Raw genomic sequence first — 23,484 nt, 5'->3', positions numbered from 1 at the left:
ATTTTGTTAGTCTTTAAAGTGCTACTTGACTGCTTTTTGTTTTGATAGTATATAGACTAGCATGGCTTTCCTTCTGGCTCTATGACCCTTGTCATTAGTCACTACCAGATAATAGGACACTGGCTTATCAGTAAAACAGTACACAAACCCTGCAGCCTAGTTTTACATCCAGGGGCAAGGGTGACCAGAGACGATTGCTCAGAAGGAGTCATTGACCTCCATTATTCTGTATCTTATAAGTGATGGATTATTTATCTACGACTGCTTGTCACTTTTCACACATAGGACACAAGGCCTCCTTCGGAGGCGGGGAGGGGTAAAAGAAAGGCTCCTGGTGGCTATCAGCACCTACCACGTTTGAGCACCCGGTTATGTGCGGCCCCACTACAGACGGGGCATTTTCACACAGCGCTTTGCACCGGCTTGTCCGCTCAGTCTCCAAAGTGCCTGCGCACCCTGTTCAGCGACACTGCTCTCGGGCGGGCTGCAGGGGGCGGGCGGCCACCTGAGCCTCGGAGCCCCTTGCTGCGGAGAAGGGAGCCCGATCCAGCGGCTGCCGCCCGGAACCTCCGAGGCTGCGGAGCGAGCTGCTGTGTGCGAAGCCGAGAGCGGCGAAGGAGGGACCGGTTCCGGCTTCCGCGCACTCGCTCACACGCCGCAGGGGAGAAGCCAGGCGGCTGCCGGAGGGGCGCAGCCAGCAGGTAAGAGCCAAGCGCGGCACCGGCTGACCGGTGCGCCCGCCTGCTGATTAGCAGGATCGGAAAGAACGCTGTGCTCCTCAGCGTTCTACTTACGTTCCAGCGTTCGGCGCGGAGGAAAAGGGGGGGAGGGGGAAAGGACACGACACTCGCTCGCGCGTCCCTTCTGTCTGCTAGAAGGGGGCGAGCCCTGCAGCTGTTTTCAGGAGCCGGTCCCTGGCGAATCAGAAGCCAGCGGCTCTACTCGTCGGTTTAGCCAGCGCCCAGATTGCGACTCCTGAAAAGGGAGGGACTCATTGTTCGTTGCGTTACGGCACATTGTGTCCCCCTTGGAGGAAGGCGATGAAGCTGAAGGCGGGCGGGGTTCTGCCAATATTTGCTTTCAGAAGTTTAAACCACTAGCCCGACTCCAGGGGGTCGTTACTGTTTGAGGTCTTAGCCTCTGGCAATACTCCTCAGGCTGGATTTAGGGATGCCACTTCTCCAGCATAGTCCTGGAGTCTCCAGGAATTAAAGATTAATGTTTAATTAAAGCTTGTGATGTGGTGAAACTGCCAGGAGTGCATCCAACCAAACCTGGCAAGACTCGCTGAATCTAAGAATCCTGCTTTGATCTGTTAGGGCCACTGGCAGGAGGTAATTCTGCTTGAGGTAGGGTTGCCGTCTTTCTAATCACATAAAAACGAACATCTTGTTCTGCCTTACCCCTCCTCTGGGGCCATGATCATGCCCCCACGTTCCCACTCCATCCATGCTTCTCAACATTCATCCCTTACAATGGGCTCAGGCAGTGGATGGGTGTGAGAGCCAGATGTCAGAGTGTGGGAAGGGATTCCAGGACAGGGTGTGGGAGGGGTTGGGTTGGGGACGAGGGGTTTGGGTTGCAGGAGTGAGCTCCACACTGGAGGTGCAGGTTTTGGGTGCATAAAGAGGTTCAGGATGTGGGTTCTAGGAGGGAGTTTGGGTGTGGGAGTGGGCTTTGTGTTGGAACAGGGGTTTGGGGTGCGTGAGGAGGTTTTGGATGTGGGCTCTGAAAGGGAGTTTGGGTGCAGACTGGGGCAGAAGGTTGGTGCATGGGAGGGGATAAAGGCCATGGGCTTAACTGGGGTGGCCCCCAGAAGCAAACAGCATGGCTCTCCAGTTCCTAGGCTCAGGGCAGCGAGGTGGCTTTGTACACTGCCCCTGCCTACAGTCACCATCCTCAGAGCTCCCACTGATAGTGGTTCCCAGTCAATGAAAGTGGTGGAGTCAGTGCTCAGAGCAGGGAAATGTGTGGAGACCTCCCAGCCACCCTCACACTTAGACATTAAACATGGTGACTGCAGTTTCAGTTGTTTCCAAAACCATAGGTGCTAAAAGAGAAAACATCTATGGTTTTGGAAACAACTGAAAAACAGGCCAGGTTTTATAATTTACTGGTCTCTAAGTAAGAGAGAGGCCAAAATCACAACTTTTCACACACACACCCAGTGATCCTGTTTCCCCAAATAGAGCAAGCTAGGTTTACCAAGCCTTCAAACTGTAAACTTTCCCGGACAGGGCTTAAGTGTATTGTTTGAGGTTTACAGTTTGAAGGCTTTCAGTACTAGACATCTTGTATGAGTGATGAAATTTTCCATCACTTTTAAAAAACTTGGCTATTTTTAAATTATGCTATTACTGATTCAATTGCCTTGTTTAACAAGCAAGATTTCTTGGAATGGTTGACCCCACCTTTCAAAGAGTTACTAATGTTTGGGCATAGATAAAAAGTCAATCTTAAAATAATCAGGAACAAAAATATGCTGCATATTTGTTAGAATATTACTAACAAATCAAACCCTATAAGTACTTGAATGTGTGCTGCAAACATTACCTGCAATTTTGATTTAATAACAATAAAGAAAAGGTGTGAGAGGTGGAAAATTTTCTAATTGCTGCATACTGAGTGAAATAGGCAGGAAGTGAAGAACAAGATTAGTGCCATTCAGCGTAAGGGGAGGAAGCAGGTAATTTGGCTGATGTTTAAAAGTCAGTCTTGCCTGAGTAAAACCCATAAAGAGCAAGACATACAGGAAGTCAAAAGTAGTAGGATGTTACGTGTCTTGTGACTAGAGAGGATAGCTACCTAGATAGAAAGCAGAGTGCTAGTTAAATAAAAATATACTGTCATTGTACTGAATAATATAAATTCCAAATAATGATAATACAGTGGCAACATTTAAACTATAATTTCAGACAGGTTCTGCACTGTGCAATTTTTAATAGATTCTATTACATCTTGTACTAAATGTTCTGAGGTCTTTTTCACCTGCCTTTCCTGTATAGGGCAGCTGATGTTCTTGTATAAATATTCATGCCTGTGAATCTGGGTGATAAAGACAGTCTACTCCCACTGTTAAGATTTGAACTCATTAACTATGAAAACATTGATATCTCTTGTGGGGGGAAGCACACTTATTTTTCAGAGAGTTCAGTTGTGCAGTTTATTACAACTGCCTGTTATAGCCATAACAGCCATGGGTTAATGTTATGGAATTAACAGTGAGAGAAAATAATGACCAAAGAATGACATCAGGAGTTAATTTTCAAGCATTCTGCATCTTCCAGGTCTGTAACAGGTTTCCTGTATAAATAACAAGCAGCTCAGTGGTACATTAGAAACTAATAAATTTATTTTTGGCAATATGCTTAGCCTCTGTGAGCTTCATCTTACCCTTCTGTAAAAGGAGGGTAATACCCACATCATAGAGATGCTCAGGAGTAAGTAATGGTTGTAAAGTATTTTGAGATCCTCAGTTGAAAAGAACTATAAGTGTACAATGTGGTGGTGTTTATCACTCATTGCATAGTGTTTGAACAGGTTGTTTGATAGGGTAGCTTTATGAAAAGGTACATTTTGTTTTGTTTAGTGCAGCTTTCTTTAAAATCATATCTTATGCATTCGTTGCCATTGATGTACTCAGTTGTTTTTGAAATGTAAAGTGTTTTGTTAAAATTGTCACTTCTGTGCTTCAGAATTTGAAACAAAGGTTTCATATATGAAATGAATATGAAACAAAGGTTATGTATAAATACTAAGCATTAAAGTTCTTATTGTTAAATCGGTATTAAAATAGCATGAAAATTAGTTTACAATCTGATATTGGGCTCTAATTAACATAAAAGTTGCACTCCAGAATGATGACAGTTGCCAGCAGGAAGATCAGCAATGCAATTTTGAATACAAAATAGAACACTCTAACGCAATTTAAAAATGGCGTGAAAATGCTAAGAGGTGAACAAACTGATTTATATGCGTTATCAAAAAGCAAATTTAAAATCTGGACTAGACAGTATCTTACTTTCTCTATTATAGGGGAAGATAGGGGTTTTTCTCCCCTTAGGAAACAACATTTTTATTCAGAAATTACTATGTATTTTAGAACAACAAGAAGTCTTGTGGCACCTTATAGACTAAAACATTTTGGAGCATAAGTTTTTGTGGGCAAAGACCCGCTTCATCAGCTCTGGCCCTCCCTCTTAACTGGAACCCCACTTTTTAAATACCCCTCTGAAACCCCCCCCCCCCACTCATGCATCTGATGAAGCGGGTCCTTTGCCCACGGAAGCTTATGCTCCAAAATATCTGTTAGTCTATCAGGTACCACAAGACTTATTGTTGTTCTCCAAACTGCAGACTAACATGGCTACCACTCTGATACTGTGTATTTTAGCCCTCAACATAGAAAGGTGTGATACAGCTATCCTAGAGCCTTTTCTTCAGCAGAATAACAGTTTTGTAAAATAAGCAGTCCTGTAGCACCTTAAGGACTAACACTTTTATTTATTAGGTAATGAGCTTTCATGGATATAACCCACTTCTTCAGATTCTTACCATGAAAGCTCATTATCTAATAAATAAAATTGTTTGTCTTTAATGTGCTACAGAGCTGCTTGTTTTTTTGAGAAACTACAGACTAACATGGCTAACCCCCGAGACTTTTGTAAAATATCCTTTTTTATTTTTTCCCTCTATTTTGGAGTGAAATATGAGATATGGATGTATACCTTAGCTGTGTCTAGACTGTGGAGAACAGTTGGCAAAAGGTACACAAATTGCAGTACGCAATTTGCATATCTTTTGCAGACAGTTCTGTCGCGAGAGGCTTTTCCAACATTTGGCCCATCCACACAGGGCCAAATGTCAGAAAAACCTCTCTGTCGAGACATCCCTTCTTCCTTTTGGAATGAGGAGTGGGGGGATGTTGACAGAATGATGCTGACCTGCAGATCTCTTCTGAGAGATCTGCAGTCTGGATGCATGCTCCATTGACAGAAGTTTTGTTGACAAAAGCCTGCAGTCTAGACATAGTCCTTGAAATATCAGAGGCCATTGATGATGGATTTATCTCTGTTTTAGGGCTCGGATTCTTCAGTCCACTGTACACAGGTGCGTCAGTGTGGCCACACTAAGCCCTAATGATAGACGTGGAGAACAATAACTGTGAAATATATTTAAGGGTTCACATGCAAACAATTTGAGAACTAGGGCTCACCCAATGAAACTGTTAGCAAAAGGAAGTGCTACTTCACACAATGCACCATCGGCCTGTGGAACTAATTGCTAAGGAAGGTTGTGAAAGTCAAAAGTATAACTGAATTCAGAAAAGAATTAACGATTATTTCACGGAGGCTGAATCCACCAATGGCTTTTAACCTAGGTGACCAGGGATGCAACTCTATGCTCTGAGTGTCCTTTATGCCTGGTCTGCACTAGAAAATTAGGTCTGTGTAACTACATCAGTCAGGTGTGAAAAATCCACGTTCCTGAGCAGCATTATTAAATGGACTCAGACAAGGCTAGGGTGACAGAAAAATCCTTCCATTAACCTAGGTCTTACCTGTTGGGGGGACATGGATTACCTACACCCATGAGAGAACTTCCCCTGTCAGTGTAGCTAATCTCTACTGAAGTGCTAGAGCGACACAGCTGCAGTGGGGCAGCTGTACCACGATAGCATTTTAAGTTTAGACAAGCTCTTAGCAGGACCTTGCACTGCACAATAGGGGATGGATGACTTGATGATTGCCTGTTCTGTTCATTCACTCTGAGGCATCTGGCAGTGGCCTCTGTTGGAAGGATCCTGAGCTAGATGAACCTGGTCTGACTCAGGATGACCATTATTATAATCCAGTCACATCTCTCTAATTGTTTGTGAAGTGTTCACTTTGCCTTGCTGCACTACTCTGACCTTTTCATTGAAGAACAATGCTCTTTGAGTGAAATAACCAGTGTGTTCAACTTTGAGGGAAGAGAGAGAGCTGAGAGAGAAAATAAACTTAACAGGTGATCCATTAGTAAGACAAGAGGGAAAATTAAAGCAACAACAATAATTATTAAGAAAAAAATCACCATCTTACAAATGGATGATATTGCAGATACTACCAAGCACAGAGCAGAGTACAGAGTAGGCCCATTCACATTTATGGGATTACAGCTAATTAAGTATTTGTGGGATTGGGCCCTTAAATTACATTGGAAGATGAAAGGGGTGGAGCTTTCTTTAAAACGAATGAGTGGAAGTAGTTGATGCTGATATAATAGAACTGCCCTTTACAATGTATGAACACAAAGGACTGATTAATGCTTCCTTATGTGTAAAATATTTGTGTATATGTATTGTTTGTTCTCAACAGAAATTGAAAAATGCCTAAAAAGAAGACAGGTGCACGCAAGAAAGCTGAGAATCGTCGAGAACGTGAAAAACAGATAAGAGCATCAAGGGGCAACATAGATTTAGCTAAACATCCTTGTAATGCTTCAATGGTAAAATATCCAAAACTACCTCTGATAGTTTTTAAATTTCTGTGAAACTAATGCTAGTTATATTGACTGACTGAATGTTTCATCATAAATATATATATTTAGGTTACTTAATTGTAAATTATATCAGAATCATTACAGAAAGTGTACTCTGTGGGAGAAATAACTATTTATAATTTACATTTCACAGGAATGTGATAAATGCCAAAGGTAACTATGCTTCCTTTTCTTCAGCATTTTAACCTATTTTTACTTTTAAAGATTTTGTTTAATGCTTTGTTTTGATTTCTTTCCTATGCCAAGACGACAGAAGAATAGAGCCTTCTGCTACTTTTGTAGTTCTGTTCAGAAATTACCGATTTGTGCACACTGTGGTAAGTGTAACCAACAAAGGAAAATTCAGTTTTTCCCCTGCTCCTGCATTCTTTCTGTGTCATTAAAGTCTTCATATTTTAAACTAGAGCTGTTCAGAAGCTGATTCTCAGCTGGTATAAACTCATGGGGCTGTGGCAGTTTGCCTAGCTGAGCATTTTCCCCTTTGAGGGCTGATTGTGCAAACTCTCATGCACTTGAATAGACTCACAGGGGTTTCAACCCTTGGTTTGTGTCTTATTTATTGTTTAAAAATATTTTTAGTTTTTTGTTCTATATTCTGTCTCTGTTTTTGAATTAAATGGATGTGGAATTGCTTGCTGCTGAGGCTGAAGTTTAGAAGGTTGTGAAAAGGCTGGTCTTTTAGTCAGGAAATATTGCATCTTTTAGGACAATTATCACCATTGATTATTTCTTAATATCAATTAAATCAGTGATAAATTGCCTGGCACATGTGTATTGTATACCTTACAGTATCGATGTGCATTAAAAGTCTGCTCAAAAGCCCTTTGAAGTCAGTGGAAGGACTTCCGTTGACAGAATGGGGTTTTAGCTCAGGTATTAAATTTTCTTATTTGCTTTGGTGCTTTCTTAAAAGGTGAGATAATGCAGGGAGGAATGATTTACGCTTTGAAACGAATTGTTCAACTTTCCTGGTTTAACGAGTTTTCATGTCGTCTTTTACATATTTTGTACTTACTATCACACAGAGTCCCTATTTTGTACTTGCCATAAAGCAGGTTGGTGATTTGTGGTTTGATTTGCAGAGGTGCTGACCACCTGCAATTCCTGCTCACTTCACGGGGAGCTGCAAATGCTGAGCATTTCTGAAAAATCAGGCCATTAGTGTGTAATGCTATTCCACTGTATATCATCATTCATAAATCTATCTGTCATTAGAGAAGAGAGTACATTAAAGTGGTAAACATTTATATTCTATTTCTCTCGTACATTATGTAGCTTTTAAATTAATTGAGTCTATCTTCTGTCTCCGAACATTTTGCACCTGAAGAAAGTGTTTCTAAAAGTATCCTGCAAAAAAAGATGTAAACTTACAACATTTCCCAGTAAAGACAGTCAGAATTGTTTGGTACTTGTATCAGAGGGTGAGCTCTGACTGATTCTGATTCTTTAGGCTACCTAAAATTGTCCATTAAAAACATTCTAAGCCTCTTTTTAAAGAAGTTTTAACATCTTTGTTGTTTGTAGTGAGCCTTCAAAATTAGGTAGGGACAAAGGCTGAGGGCTAGAAGCACATCTTTTGCTTTCTTGCCCCATTAAATTCTCCTGAGTTAAAAAATTGTTAAAAATATTCCCCCCCTCCATTAGGGGTAAAATGGGCACCAGTTCTCCCAAAGTCCTGAAGTGGGATGGAGGGTCATGCTGGTGAAATCTCAGCCACCCTTCCATACCCAGCACATAACTCTAGTAGTTCTTCTCTAGCTTGCTGCTGCTAGCTGATGCAGTTTATCATGCCGACAAAGTATGGTAAGCACCTGCTGATGCTGCATAATGAAAGGTAGTTAGTTTACAGTTCCACATGGTGGAATTTAATGCTTTTTAGAGGAAAAATTAGGAAATTACATACCATAAAAGTTGTATTTAAAAGACCGTTATTAAGGCCACAAAGTCAAGCACTCAGAAGCTAAGAAATGCACGATTTGCAGTTGTCTGGGCAACATCTGTTCAGCCCTTTTGCACATATGTATTATGATACAGGCTTTAGATTCATCACCACTCATTACATTTTCCAGACCCCAGTCGAAACACAAGGGGGCAGAATTATTTTGCAGAGACAACTCTAAATGTGGCATTTCTGAATTTATAGAACATACTGGCTCAGACTATGGTCCATCTTGCCCAGAAGCCTGCCTCTGACAGGGACCATGTTGAAGCTTCAGGGGACAGTACGGAAAAGGATAATTATGTAATGTTACACCACTGTCTTCTGGTACCACCTTCTTGTAATCAGTGTGTTAGGGTCACCCTGGGGATAAAATTGCGTCCCTAGCCATCTTGGCTAATAGTCATTAATGGACCATCCTTTGTGATGTATCCAGTTCCTTTTTGACCCCAGTTATACTTTTTGCCATCATGACGTCTCATAGTCATGAGTTTCACAGATTAGTGGTGTACTGTGCAAAATAGCACTTCCCCTTGTTTGTATTTAAACCGCTGCCTGTTCCTTAGATGACCCCTGGCTTTTGGGGTCACATGCATCTATTCACTTTTTCCAAACTGTTCATGTTTTACAACGCTCTATCATATTTCCCCTCTTAGTCATCTCTTTTCTAAACTGAACAACCGTAACCTTTTTAATCTCTCCTTTCGTGGACACCATTCCATATCTTGGTTCATCTTTGTTACCCTTCTCTGAACCTTTCTAGTTCCACTATATCCTTTTTGAGAAGAAGAATCCAGAACTGAAGCTGTGGTCATCATGGATTTACCTGGTGGCATTTTTTTGTTTGTTGTTTGTTTTATTTTTAACCCCCTTTCCAAATAGTTCCTAATGTCCTAATCCTTTTTGATGACGGCTGCTCACTGAGTGGAGATTCAGAGGACTTTCTACCTCATATTCAAAATGATGTTGTGTGACAACATCAAATTTAGACTCTATTGCTATATCAGTATAGAATCATAGAAGAGTAGGACTGGAAGGGACCTTGAGAGGCCATCGAGTGCAGTCCCCTGCCCTCATGGCAGGACCAAGCACTTTCTAGACCATCCCTGAAAGCCGTCTATCTAACCTCTTCTTAAATATCTCCAGTGATGGAGATTCTACCACCTCCCTTGGCAATTCATTTCCAGTGTTTGATCAGCCTGACAGTTAGGAACTTTTTCCTAATGTCCAACCTGAACCTCCTCTGCTGCAATTTCAGTCCATTGCCTCTTGTTCTATCCTCAGAGGCAAGGAAGAACAAGTTCCCTCCCTCTGCCTTATGACACCCTTTTAGATACCTGAAAACTGCTATCATGTCCCCCCTCAATGTTCTCCAGTATAGTTGCATTTTTTCACTTGTTCATTATTTTGCATTTTAGTCTGGAATTACATATGCTATTTTGTTTCCCAGTTTTGTGAGAACTCTCTGCAACTCCTCAGAGTCTGCTTTGGACTCCATGCTCTTAAATAGTTTTGTATCATCTACAAACTTTGCCACTTCACTGTTAACCCCCTTTTCCAGATCATTAGTGAGTATGTTGAATAGCACAAGTCCCAGTGCAGTTCTTTGAGGGACTCTACTCGCTTCATTGTGAAAACTGCTTTGGTGAGGGACCTTGTTAAAGGCATTTTGAAAATCCAAGTACACAATACCAACTAGATTACCCTTTATCCACATGCTTGTTAGTTTCCTCAAAGAGTTCTGATAGATTAGTGAGGCACAACTTCCCTTTATAAAATATCTATTGACTCTTCCCCAACAAATCATGTTTATCTATGTCGCTCATAATTTTGTTCTTTATTATAGTTTTACCAATACACCTAGTACTGAAGTTAGGCTTAGCAGGCTGTAATTGCCAGCATTGGCCCTGGAGCCCTTCTTAAAGTGGGCATTCATTACACCAAGCTTAGCCATGGTGTTATTCTTTTGGTGGTCCTCTTGTTGTTTTTGATTAGTGGTATACATTTAGTTTGAGCTTCCATTATGGCATTTTAAAATGGTCTTCATGAAGCTCACAGGAATGTTATTCTTGTAAGGGCTCTCTTTAATTTTCATCTAACCAGTGTTTTTATTCTTTTCTTAAAAAATTAAATGTTACAGTGCTGGCATGTTTTGGTGTTATAAGGGTGCTAAAGTTAATTACGTTATAGTAAGTTTTACTGAATGGCAAAAATGTTGACTGACTCTGGAATCTGAATAATGTTCGTTTAATTTTTATGTGATTTATAATGGTTAGTGAAGTGCTGACAATGTGCTCAGCAAGCTACAACACATATAGTAAGATAAGGATGCCCTAAAATTTGCTTTCTCAGAGGTAAGGTGATAAAGGTTTGGGCCTAAATGGTTAAGAAAAATAATGAATCACTTTTTTCTAGAAGATCAGAGAGAGAAGTGTAATAGCATGTTGCATGCTTTCTTGCCTTTTCTCTCTGTTTTTTTATGTATTTAAGTAATTACTTAAATTGCCTACTGTGCTCTTACATCAGCATTCACTTTAAACTGTTTTGACTATGTAATATTTTTGTTGTTTTGGATTAATAGGAAAAACAAAATGTATGATGAAGTCTTCAGACTGTGTTATAAAACATGCTGGTGTGTATAGTACTGGCCTTGCAATGGTGGTAAGTATACAAAAACATGTTCTCTTTTGGAGTAAGAAAACAACGTGCAGAATTCTTCAATAAGTCTATGGCTTGTCTTACAGACGAAGACCAGACTAGAGGATCATAATGGCCCCTTCTGAGCCTGGTCTCTGTGACTTTGTCTTTTATCTTTTATAGAATAATAGATTAAAACATCAGAATTATTATTCTCATTGCACTGTAACAAAATACTTTTCCATGGGACTACAAACCTAAATAAACACCATTTTTAAAGTGCAGATCCTGCAAACTTTTGTGCACTTGAGTTTGTTTATATACATAACTGAATAATCCCAATGAGCTCAGTGGGATTATTCACATAAATACAGTTAAGCATGTACAGGTTTGGGACCTACATGATTAAAGGCTACGTTCCACTCTCCATCAAAATGATGTAAATCTAGATTAACACCATGAAAGCTAATGGCGTTATGCTGATTTTAGAATGCACTCACTAAAAACAGTTTTTAACCATACATCATTTTATTTGCAGTTATGAGTCTGTAAATCAGTAACTTATTTTCCATTTTCATCACTTATATAGTTAGATGAAATATATGTATATTGCCAAAGAAATGATTAAAAAATTAAAATTTAGAATGATGGGACGACTTTGTGGAAAATTAATGTGAATATACCCCTGCAGCTGCTTCCTCTAAGTAGTGGGCTGTTCGCAATAATATATCATTCTGTGCCTTAAATGCAACAATTTTTTTCATTGAACCTGATTCTCCATGCTATTATGTCCATGTTGTATTGATGCAACGCCATTAAAGCCACATGGTATATTGTAGAAGGTGTATTGTAAAGTTGATGTCATATGTGAGGTAGGAAATCTTCTGTCTAATACTAGAATTGAAGTTTGAGATTTGTAGTCTTGTAATTTTAAAACTAAAATGTTTATAAAGGTAGTTTAATTTTTGCTTTATTTTTCATAAGTTATATGATGTTTAGGGTCTGAGAAGCTCAAAGTTCTAATGCTGAGTTTGTTTTAAAATCTAAATAGTTAATTTAAACTGTAAGAATAGTTTGAGCAGTCTTTGATTTTTATAAATTGTATTTTTACCAGAACAATTATCTTATATGTCAGCAAGGCTCAAGATCATATCCATAATTTATAGGGGAAAAAAGCTATTTTTCATGCATAACATTCAAGACATTAATGGAAAAAATAAAACACTAAAACCAAGGTACAGTCGATTATATTAAGTCCTGCAGATGTGGATGCCGAGAACATGAGGTGAATATTGAAAGGATTTGATTAGAATCTGGATACATTTGTGGTTGTAGAGTATAAATGAGAAACAGATATTGTATGTGCCTTCACCTCCTCTCAAACAATGCCCCTAAAGTGGAATGAACCCACTAATAGCCCCAGTGTATTTGGGCACATCCTAATGTATAGAAGCAGAATTTCTCTCTTTGGTAGCTGTTCTGAGATGATGTCTTTCTGTGCTTGCAGGGTGCAATCTGTGATTTCTGTGAGGCTTGGGTCTGCCACGGTAGGAAGTGTCTCAGCACACATGCTTGTACCTGCCCTCTTGCAGATGCAGAATGCATTGAATGTGAAAGAGGTGTCTGGGATCATGGTGAGTTTTTTCATCTTGAAGGACAAGAAAACTAATTTTTATGTACAGTGTCTAGATCAGTGGTTCTCAACCCACAGCCTGCTGTGGCGCACATAGCACCAGCTGCAGCCCACCTGTTGGCTAAAAAAAAAAAAAAAAAAAAAAATGTAGGGTGCGTGTCCTGGCTGCCTGGACCTGCAAGCAGCAGGGTGCAGGGGAAGGGCTCTGTTCCAGATCCAGCTCTGTGGTGGGGTCTCTGTGTGGGGCACTGTGCGTCTCAATGACAGATAGGTTGAGAACCACTGGTGGAGATTATTGTAACATTCAGCACTGAATGTCACATTTTACATCTTCAAAGCACTCCACAAATGTAACTCATCTTCATCGCGAGCTACACATCGTTCCCATTTTACAAATGGGTAAGCTGAGATAGAATTGAAGTTACATGGCCAAGAGCACATAGGTAATCTGTGTTTAAAATGGGATTGCAACTCAGGAGTATTTATGTAATCTCCTTAGACATCTATACTGCATTCTTCATCTTAGTGAAGTAGATCATTCAACAGATTATGTAAACACGGGGGTTGTGGCCACACTACCCCTCCCTTTTGGAAGGGGCATGTTAATGAGGGAGTTCAGAAGATGCTAATGAGGCGCTGACGTGAATACGCAGCACCTCATTAGCATAATGGCAGCCACGTGCAATTCAAAAGCGCTGCTTTTGGAAGACACGCCGCCCGAGTAGCCCAGGGCCTTTTGAAATGACTCCCTGATTTTGGAAGCCCCTTCTTCCTATTTGGTTTTAGGAAGAAGGGGCTTTCAAAGTCAGCCGGTGCTTTCAAAAGGCTGCCAGCTACACAGGCGGCGTGTGTTCTGAAAGGGGCACTTTTGAATCGCATGCAGCTGTCATTATGTTAATGAGGCTCTGCATATTCATGTCAGCACCTCATTAGCATCTTGCAAGCTCCCTCATTAACATGCCCCTTTTGAAAGGGAAGGACAGTGTGGCCGCAGCCTGGCAGCTTAATTCTTTCTTTTTTCCTTGCACTAGAAGAGGTGTTGTGTTTTCCTTGGCTCACAGCTCCTTGATCAAACCACACAAGTCTCAAGTTGTGAACTTCCCTGTTGTGTATTTAAATCAAAATTTATATTTTGGAGAGCGAATGATAAGTATGGAAAAGGGATAGTTTGGCCCAAATCCAAAACAACAATAACAAAGTCTTAATGTGAACTCTTTCAGCCATAATTAAATCAACACTGTATAAGAATAAAATAACCAGCATTGTTCCTTCCTTTGTTTTTATGCTAGCCTATGTCATTATAATATTTTTCATTTTTATTTTTCAGTGTAATGCCTGATGGACAATGCTGAATTTAGGATTTTCTTCTTAAGTGTTTAATGACAGAAAGGAAGATTTATTCTTAGTCAAACGCATGTAAAGCTGCCTATATTGCAGAAGAGAAAGAGTTCTTGTTTCTTTTAAACATATGATTATTTTTTCCTGTTTGTCTTGATAAATCTTGTAGGAGGCAGAATATTCAGCTGCTCTTTCTGTCATAATTTCCTCTGTGAAGATGATCAGTTTGAACATCAAGCCAGCTGCCAAGTTTTAGAGGCAGAAACATTTAAATGTAAGTTACCTACATAACACCCCTTTCCCCCAATGTTAAGCAGATTCCTGTGCTCCTGTAAGAACCCCACTTGGGTGGTAAATAATAGCCTGTTATTTCACTTGTCCAGTGTGGGAGTGTGGTTATCTAGCTTATTAGGCAACAGGAGTATTTCTTGAATGTCCTTTGACATAAAATTGGCTCTTTCTAGAATGGCTGCAATTGCTCAGATTCCTTTTGGTTCAGCTGAAACTCTTTGAATGGAGGATGATATCCAAAGTCAATGGGCTTTGAATCAGGACCTATATACGTGGCAAAAGGGTCAAAATTCATATTTAACACCACATGCCGTAATACATAAAACAAAGAACAGGAAATGACAATCAAATTTTGATTTCCATAAGCGGAGGTCTAGTATAGCCATAAAGTCATGTCAGCGAAACTTAAACCTCAGATGGTCTTGAAACCTTACAGGAGCAGAGGGGTTGTCATATCAGATCTGTTTAATGGTCTAGTACCCAACCATAGCCATTCCAATTGTTCCAGAGGAAGATGAAGAAAACCTGGTAGTGAGCATGTACGAAATATGCTGTCCATAGGGTAATTTTCTTCTTGTTAACTAGGGTATGGCTTATGTGTGAGGCATGAGGGTTGTGTTTGGTTTTGCTCCCCCCCGCCACTCTTAAAATGCTCATTAGCGTGACTGTACATGTTCCATACAAATGCCCAGTCCTTTTTTGAATCTCTTGGCCTCAGTGGTAGCTCACCAATCAAAATATTCCAGTTTTAAATTTTACAATCTATTTTCTAAAAGTCTTTCCTCTCCTTTTCATCTCTCATCCCTTTATTTCCCCTGCCACCTGTTGCCTGAACCTTGATTAGCTCCCCTTTATGTACTGCCAGAATGTCTTCCTGTGAAGCAGCAACTGCTGCTCCAAAGGAATAATTTCCTCTTGATGGGATAACTCTGAATTCACAGCTGTGGATTACAGCAAATGAAGAAGTTACTTGACAAGTGTTACACTACGTTTAACATTCTATAGTGCAGGGTAGTCTTAGTAGAAAGATGGACTGTGTGTGATAGATTATAAAACATATAGTTTTATATTAATTTTGTATGTTATCAAACAGATAAAGCTAATTCCACGTTAGCTATGAGACAAGTTCCATTTCATAAGGTTGAAATATAAAGCATAGGCGTAAAAAATTTAAAAGTGCTGACTACCTCATGGGAATATTTTAAGGTGCTAATTACTATTCACAGTGCCATTCCTTTGACTTTGACAGAACTTCCTATCCTGGTACACATTCGCAGAAGGAAGAATCCTTACTGTCCATTTCTGAAGCTTTAAAAGCACGTTTACAAGGCTGAATGAAAGAGATAGCAGTTTGGTTATAACAAAGCGCATGGTGAAATGTTTGTAAAGATTTCAAACAAGCTGGTCATGCTCGTGCATTTTTTACCCAACAGGCCAAATTTAGGTATAAATTCCTTCTTCATTTTATTTATAGTAGAATCATAGAATCTGACTGGCACAAAACGAAGCACTGGTGTTACTGATTTGGCCTGATCATAGGATCCCAGAATCCTAGTGCTGGAAGGGACCTTAGGAGGTCAACAAGTCCAGCCCCCTGCCCAAAGCAGGATCAACCCTAACTAAATGATCCTAAGCCAGGAGTTTGTCAAGCTGGGACTTAAAAACTTCTAGTGATGGAGATTCCACCACCTTGCTAGGTAACACATTCCAGTGCCCTCTTGCCCAAATAATTTTTCCTAATATCCAACCTACACCTCCTGCTCTGTAACTTGAGACCATTGCTCCTAGTTCTGCCATCCATCACTACCGAGAACAGCCTCTGTCCATTTCTTTAGAACGCCCCCCTTCAGAAAGGTGAAGGCTGCTATCAAATCACCCTTCACTCTTCAATTCTGCAAACTAAATAAGTCAAGTCCCTCAGCTTCTCCTTGTAGGCCATGTGCTCCAGCCCCCTAATCATTTTCATTGCCCTCTGCTGGACCCTCTCCAATACATCCACACCCTTTCTGTACGGAGGAGGCCCAGAACTGGATGCAGTACTCCAGATGGGACCTCACCAGTGCTGAGCAGCACTCCCTCTTGTGGAGATAAAAACAACTTGAAAATTTTAAGGCCCCCTCGATTTTTAAATAGACATGATCAACCCAGTCCTGCACCTTGCTATTAATCTTGCACCTTTTTGCTATCAATAAAATTACACTGGATTGTATATGTAAGTATATATAATGAGGTGTGATTTTTAATAAAGACAATTGTTTTATAAAAACCACTCACAAACAACTCACTTTTTCAAGCTGCTAAGCATCTTCAAACCCTTTTCAAATTAGAAAAATAAGGGTATTCAGCACCCTGTCCTCAGTCTCTATTTAAAATTATACAGCTCTTGTGTGTGTGTGTTTTTTTTTTTTAACATCATAAGGAAAAAAGAACCCTTGAAACCACATTGTGAACAACTGTGCTTTCAGTAAACCCAAACTTGTTTGTCAAGATGAAGAACACACAAATAGATCAACTTTAAAAAAATTTGGAGTAGGTAAGGAACCATTTGCTCCCAAACTTGTAAAATTATTAGACTCAGTATATGAAACTCTTAAACAGAGATAGAGTAGCCCAATATGATCTTGACAGTGACTGTAATTGTAGCCAAGTACATTTATTGTATGGACTTCAAAATACAAAATAAGTTACATTGAAATTAGAGTATAAAAGTCAGTTCCAAACTTCAGTGAGAGACAACTCTTTATGAAGTTAGTTGATTTTGGAAACTGTTGATTGGGAAAAATTTAGGGGAAATGAAAGGCCCCTTCAGATAATAATTTGTATTTCCTGGTATTATCTTTTCATTTTGTGCAGTGGAGCTGGTGATTTGAGGTTGCTCAGGGAGATGGAGAGCTGATCTGATGTGTGAAATAGAAGTAAAGAGCCAAGGTACCTTTCATTTTCAAAGACTGATGTTATTAATTTTCTTCATCAGGTGTTTCCTGTAATCGGCTTGGGCAGCATTCATGCTTGCGTTGTAAGGTAAAAACACAGATACTTAACGTGGTTATAATTTTGACTCCTTTATCTCACGTCCTTCTGATACCAAGTCTTGTCACGCCTTCCTCCACAATATACAGAAAATTCATTTCTTATGTCTGAGCCATATGGCCCAGATATTTGTCTATGCCCCATTCATTTCCTGCTGTGATTATCTAACCTCTTCTTTGGGTTCCCAGATCCCATGTGGTTTCCTCTCAATCCCCATCTAACTCAGGGGTGAGCAATAAGTGGTGTGAACTAGAACACCCCTTCCCACAGCTCCCATTGGCTAGGAACCACGATCCACAGCCAGTGGGAGGTGTAAGTGGCCATACCTGCAGACGTGCATTTAAAGTGCCGTTGGGTTGCTTGAAACACAACTGCTAAAATGATCACCCAGATGTTCAAACTGCATCACACCTTTCCTCCTGACTTCACTAGCGCCCTGTTGCCCGACACTTAAGTTTTAAATTTCTCATTCTTGCTTTTAAGGCCCTGCAATACTCCACCTTGATCTGTATCTCTGATCTCCTTTGTAATCATTTCTCCTTGCCTTCCACAAACACTCTCCTCCTTGCATCTTTTAGAGTTGCCATCTCATTTATATCCTTTTTCCACTTTCATACTCTCTTCAGTTCTGCTTCCTCTGCACTGAATGTATGATGCTCCAATTCCACTGTGCCAGGCCTTCACCTTTTCCTTCTTTGGATCATTCCTAAAGTGTTACATCAAATCAAATGTGCCGTTCATCCCCCACATTTTTCAATAGGGAGACAATTTAAATAAACAACATCAATCTAATTCACCCCATTCTTTCAGTTTCCCATTCCTACTGTGTGCGCACGCCTCATAAATCAGAGCAGAATTTTCTTTTTTGAGGCATGTTGGACAGTGCAGAGTAGTAATTCACACTGGTGTCACGTTTCACGTGTTGCAGGAAAAGGTTCCGTTTAGCAGGACAACGAACACACTGTCCTGCGAGACAGACATTTTAAGTTTAGTTTTAATTTGTTCGACTAGTGTCCATACGGCTGAGAGCTGTCAAACAGGACTCTCCCTGACTGGGGCCGGCTCTTCCCTGGGGCCAGCCTACTGGCTGACAACTTCCAAGACAGGGCAGTCCTTGAGGATCCTGCTTCTTTTGCCAGCACTCTCTTTTCCTAGTTCTAGCAGCCTCCTGGCTTCCCTTCCTGAGAAAGCATTGGAACCTTGTCCAGCACAGAAGCAGTTGGTGGATAGATTGTGTATCAACTCCAATCCCACTACAGAAAGAACTAAGTAAATTTTAATCTCAGCCAAAGTACACTAGTGCTGTTAGAAATTTCACTGGTTGCTGAAGAGCATTCAGATGTCATGATTATCCTTTTCATGAGCCTCTTTTTCACCTTTAGGCTTGTTTCTGTGATGATCACGCCCGAAGCAAGGTTTTTAAGCAAGAAAAGGGAAAAGAACCTCCTTGTCCTAAATGTGGGCATGAAACTCAGGCGACAAAGGATCTGAGCATGTCAAGTAAGGTCGCCTATGAAAAGCTAATGGAACAAATGCTGCATCTATGACTTAGCAAGTCAATTTACTAGGAGTCTGATTTTCTATGTTCACAAAAATCGTATGTTCCTCTTTTTAAACTGGCACCATGGGGTGCCAGTGATGGCCAAGCAGGGGTGTTTACAGATAGAGGAGTGTTGAAATTCTTTAGAACAGTGATGGGCAACCGAGGCTAGTGTGTGGCCCGCCTGAGTGCCCTGCAAGATTGTCATACCCAAGACACCCTGGGCAGTTTCGCTCATTGCAGTTGTGTACCTAGAATTTGTGGGGTGTGCAGATTGAACCATAGCAGCACTTTGATGAGAGGCAGAGGGAGCATGTGTCTCTCCCAGTCAACGTGGTGTGCAATCAGTATGCAGCTCACTTCACATGATTTACATGGTGTCACTTCAGTAGGCAGAAAACTGTAAGGACAGAAACCAGCAGACCCCAGCAACCCCATGCTGGGGACAGGCCTGCTGACAGAGGGGGATAAAGGGGGCAGTTACATCAGGGCCCAGTGGACTTAAGGCTACCTAGGGCTGCTGCTACCACTGCCTCCAGTGTAGCCCTGCCTGGGTCCCAGGCCCTTTTAAACAGAGCTGCTGTAACAGCATGTTAGGACTGTGGGGATCACCAGAGCTGCAGGGCAGGAGGGGAGCCCAGAGGTTGTAGCCATGTGAGTAAGCAGAGAGAGGCAAGCTGGGCTGGGAATGGGGGTGGGTGAGGGAGTCTGGGAAGAGAAGGAAGGACTGGCTCTGGGAATAGAGCCAGGAATGGGACTGTGGGTGTGAGGACCAAGGTGGGTGGACAAACCAGGCTGGGGAAGAGAAAAGAGCAGAGGGGAGCAGAGGTAGGCAGGGACAGCTGGGAGAAAATAGCTGAGAACCAGAATAGCTGAGTGGGGAACAGGACCACTGTGGGGCAAAGATGGGCTGGAAGGACAGAGAGTGGAAGGTGGTGTCAAGCTGCGCGCAGGACTACTTGGGGGCAGAGCTGGGCTGGGGTATTGAGGGACATCTCCAGGCAGGTGAGGGATTGGATTGTGACCGACCGGGGAGCACTAGGGGTTTCCATGGGAGTGAAGGCGCTTGTGGCTCTGTACCAGGGATATAGACAAGGGGCCCATTGATTTTGTTGTTCTGGAATTCCTGTCAGCACCCATGCTCACTGTTTACTTCTGCTCTGTCACTTCTTATTTCATTGTCAAGAAACAGCTTACTGAAACTAAGTAGAAGACATCCAGCTGCCTCTACTAATTCAGCACAGTTAATCCATAAAAATATTCATTGGGTGCTATATATCTGTTTATAGAATACATATTGTTTATTACAGCACCAAAAGTGTGCTGTACAGCCAAAATTCTGGTCCTGACAAGTTTATGATCTCAGTAGAATATCTGGTACATAGCACTCGTATGACTGTCCCTGGGGGTAAGATAATTTGAATGGGGAGCAGCTGGAAAAGGATCTGTCATAGCTGGTTGCTCTGACTTCAAAAATTAAACCTGGAAAAAACCAAAAACAAACAAAAAAAACAGTTAAAATTTCTCAAGAGACTGATCGTTATAGTCCTGGGCTATTTGCTGACCATGTCCCCTGGAGTTGGTGGTGAAGATGGATTGTAGATAGAGAAATGTCAGATCTCCCACTGATGTGTGGGGTATCCTATAAATGAGGCTGAAGAATAGGAATTTAACTCTTTGTCTATTCACAGCCCGCTCTCTGAAGTTTGGCCGGCAAACAGGAGGTGAAGAGGCAGATGGAGCTTCTGGCTATGATGCCTATTGGAAGAACCTGTCATCCAGCAAGGATGGAGATGCAGGTGACCATGACGACGAATATGAAGAGGATGAAGTAGAGGATGATGATGAAGAGGAAAATGAGGAGAGGGGGAAGGATTCGGAAACAGAGACCACAGATTTATTCAGTAACTTGAATTTAGGAAGGACCTATGCTAGTGGCTATGCCCACTATGAGGAACCTGAAGACTAAGATTACATAGTGTTGCATTTGGAAGGAATGCTGTGAGTGCTTTCTGAATGTGCATTTGCAAGTAGAATACCTCTGCCAGGCACTTAAGCATCAAAGCTTGTTAGGGAACACGGGCGTTGAACTTCTGTAGAAACTCAAGATGAGAGTCCTCTGGGTAAAGTGAGGGAGTGGAGAGGAGAATATATGTCCGCTTATACTTATGCAAGTCACTGAAGTGGTTTGATCTCAGAATTACTGAGTGTACTAGCTTAATGTCATAACACCAAGTTGGGAGTGTAAGAGGGTAAAGGGATTTGTTACCGTCTGTTCATCAGAAATTGTTTTTCTTGAGTAATTTTTACTGTACTTCTGTAATCTTGATTTCAGAAATTATATGTAATGGTGTAAGTGGGTAGCTGTATTCTTTTTTGGCCTACAAAATAAAAGTCAACTGCATTCTGTAGCGAATTTTCATAAATATTGGTCTGGGATGAGTAGCCTTACTGAAGGCTTATGAACCAAATATAAACTGAAATTAAAATAACTCACCGTTTCATGTGAGTAGGCCAGATCCTTGTATTTCCCCATAACATCCATGCCTTTTTGAACATTACACCTTAATCACAGACTTTGGTGTGATCACAGTATGTCCTAGACCAGTGGTGCACAACCTGTGGGTCGCAACCCCATTATGTGTCATGGATGTCTTCCTGGTGGTCACAGCTCTGGAGCTGCATGTGGCTCTTTAAAGAGCCATTCGTGGCTCTGAGTGCTGCTGCTGCCGACTCGTATTGTGGCTTCAGAGGCTGCCATCAGTTCAATAGAATTTAGTTTTTATGTTTAAGCAGCGGCAGCCTCTGGAGCTGCTGAGCAGTCAGCTGCAGCAGGGAACCTTGCAGAAGTCAGCCAGCAGGGCAGGGGACCCTGGAGGAGAAAGTCAGTAGATCAGGGAGCCGCCCACCCTGCAAGTGGGGGAAGCCTGCCACAGAGCTGGTGGGAGGGGCAGCTGAGCCTGCTGGAGCCATGCAGAGAAGGAGGTGGCAGGGGAGGCGGCAGCCATGGGGGAGAGCTGCACTCATGCTCTGAGGCACATTAAATCTGGAGTTGGGTGAGGTGTGAGTTTGGGGCTGATTGGGTTAAGCCTGGCGATGGGGAGGGGGTTGGGGCTGATGGGGCTGAACTTGGGGGTTGTGAAACAAGTGCAATAAAATATGGGGGTCATGGCTGATAAAAGGTTGCATCGTGCTGTCCTAGACACATAAGGACATAAGATCAAGAGGTTTATCACAATAAAATATTAACGTATTCTCCTTACCCAATAAAAATCTATCACTCTCTATTCTATTAGGATAACATTGTCAGTGTTTGCAAAGAGGAGTGAAGGTGGCTGTCATGAATCTATTCTACATCTAACTTCTACCTTCTTCATCTGCACTGCAGCAGGAAGAAATCAAAGTTCCAATAAAAATTTCACCTAGGATTTTTGTCAAAATAAGATACTAGGGTGTTTGTGTTTGGTTGGAATAGCACCCTTTTTTGTGTTACTTACAAAACTGTCACAACCACAGAAGAAGTAGTGATGCATGCTTTGGCGTGTCTTGTGGCGAATGACTATAATCAAAATATTAGGAATTTGCCGCTTTTTGAAGATGGATGGGTCTTTCAAGAAACAGTTCCAATTTAAAGTAAAAAATTGCAATTGGAACTTGGTGAAACTACAAATAAATACTTTTTTTCCTTCCAGTTTCATCAGTAACACTTTCCATCCAGCAATGCAGGTGTGTGTGTGTTCACAGACTCATACTTTCTGCTTTGCTTGCTATGCCCATTTTTTCCCCCCACTTTTAATCAATTGCCTTTTCCCCTCATCACTGTTCAGAATGACCACATTATGCCACCTTGTAGCAGAGCCAGGTGCTTTGATCCATTCTGCTTAAGCGTCATGACATTTCAAATGGAGCTAATGGATTAAAAGGAGAAATACTGGCAATTTTCTGTCCTGCATTTGTAATTCGGCTGAATAATTCCTGCTTGTAAAACAAGAGAAACTAGAGGTGGGAGTATGGTCTTATGCAAGTCACTAAGTCTGTCTGGTAGTGCCTAAATACTTTTGAGGATCTGGGCCTCAGTTTCCCTACCTACTGTACCATGGGGATAATAGTGCTTCCTTATGTCCAAAGGAGCAATACAAGAATAATAGGAGCAACAAAGGGTCCTGTGGCACCTTATAGACTACCAGAAAAGTTTAGAGCATGAGCTTTCGTGAGTTAACTCACTTCTTCAGATGCTGTTCCTGGAAATCTGCAAGGCCAGGTATAAATAGGCCAGAGCAAGGCTGGGGATAACGAGGTTAGCTCAGTCAGGCAGGCTGAGTTGTATTGTCATCAGTAGATCTGGAGGTGTGAACTCCAAGAGAGGGGAAGCTGCTTTTGTATTTAGCCAGCCATTCGTTGCTGCTACAGATCCAGACTAACACGGCTATCCCTCTGATACGTGAAGAATAATAGTGAAGCACTTACATTGTATAGCAATGGTGGACCACATAGCTAGAGGAATAGATTAATAGGCTTTTGATATCATTATTGACC

The 23,484-nt window shown here is 41.4% G+C and overlaps 1 protein-coding gene across 1 annotated transcript; it reads left to right on the top strand.

Annotated features, from left to right (window-relative positions):
- Positions 1-571: 571 nt before the first annotated feature.
- Positions 572-21,359, top strand: ZNF330 (zinc finger protein 330). Its single transcript, XM_074993275.1, has 10 exons — positions 572-701; positions 6,357-6,486; positions 6,674-6,693; positions 6,787-6,857; positions 11,061-11,140; positions 12,624-12,750; positions 14,257-14,361; positions 17,353-17,399; positions 18,791-18,908; positions 20,640-21,359. Exons 2-10 carry the CDS (start codon positions 6,367-6,369, stop codon positions 20,915-20,917), a joined length of 966 nt encoding a protein of 321 aa, XP_074849376.1. The 5' UTR covers positions 572-701; positions 6,357-6,366; the 3' UTR covers positions 20,918-21,359.
- Positions 21,360-23,484: the final 2,125 nt, after the last annotated feature.

Source organism: Carettochelys insculpta, chromosome 4, assembly GCF_033958435.1.
Source record: "Carettochelys insculpta isolate YL-2023 chromosome 4, ASM3395843v1, whole genome shotgun sequence".
Taxonomy (NCBI): Eukaryota; Metazoa; Chordata; order Testudines; family Carettochelyidae; genus Carettochelys; species Carettochelys insculpta.
Note: the sequence above shows the minus strand (reverse complement) of the source record. Positions and strands in the feature narration are given on the sequence as shown.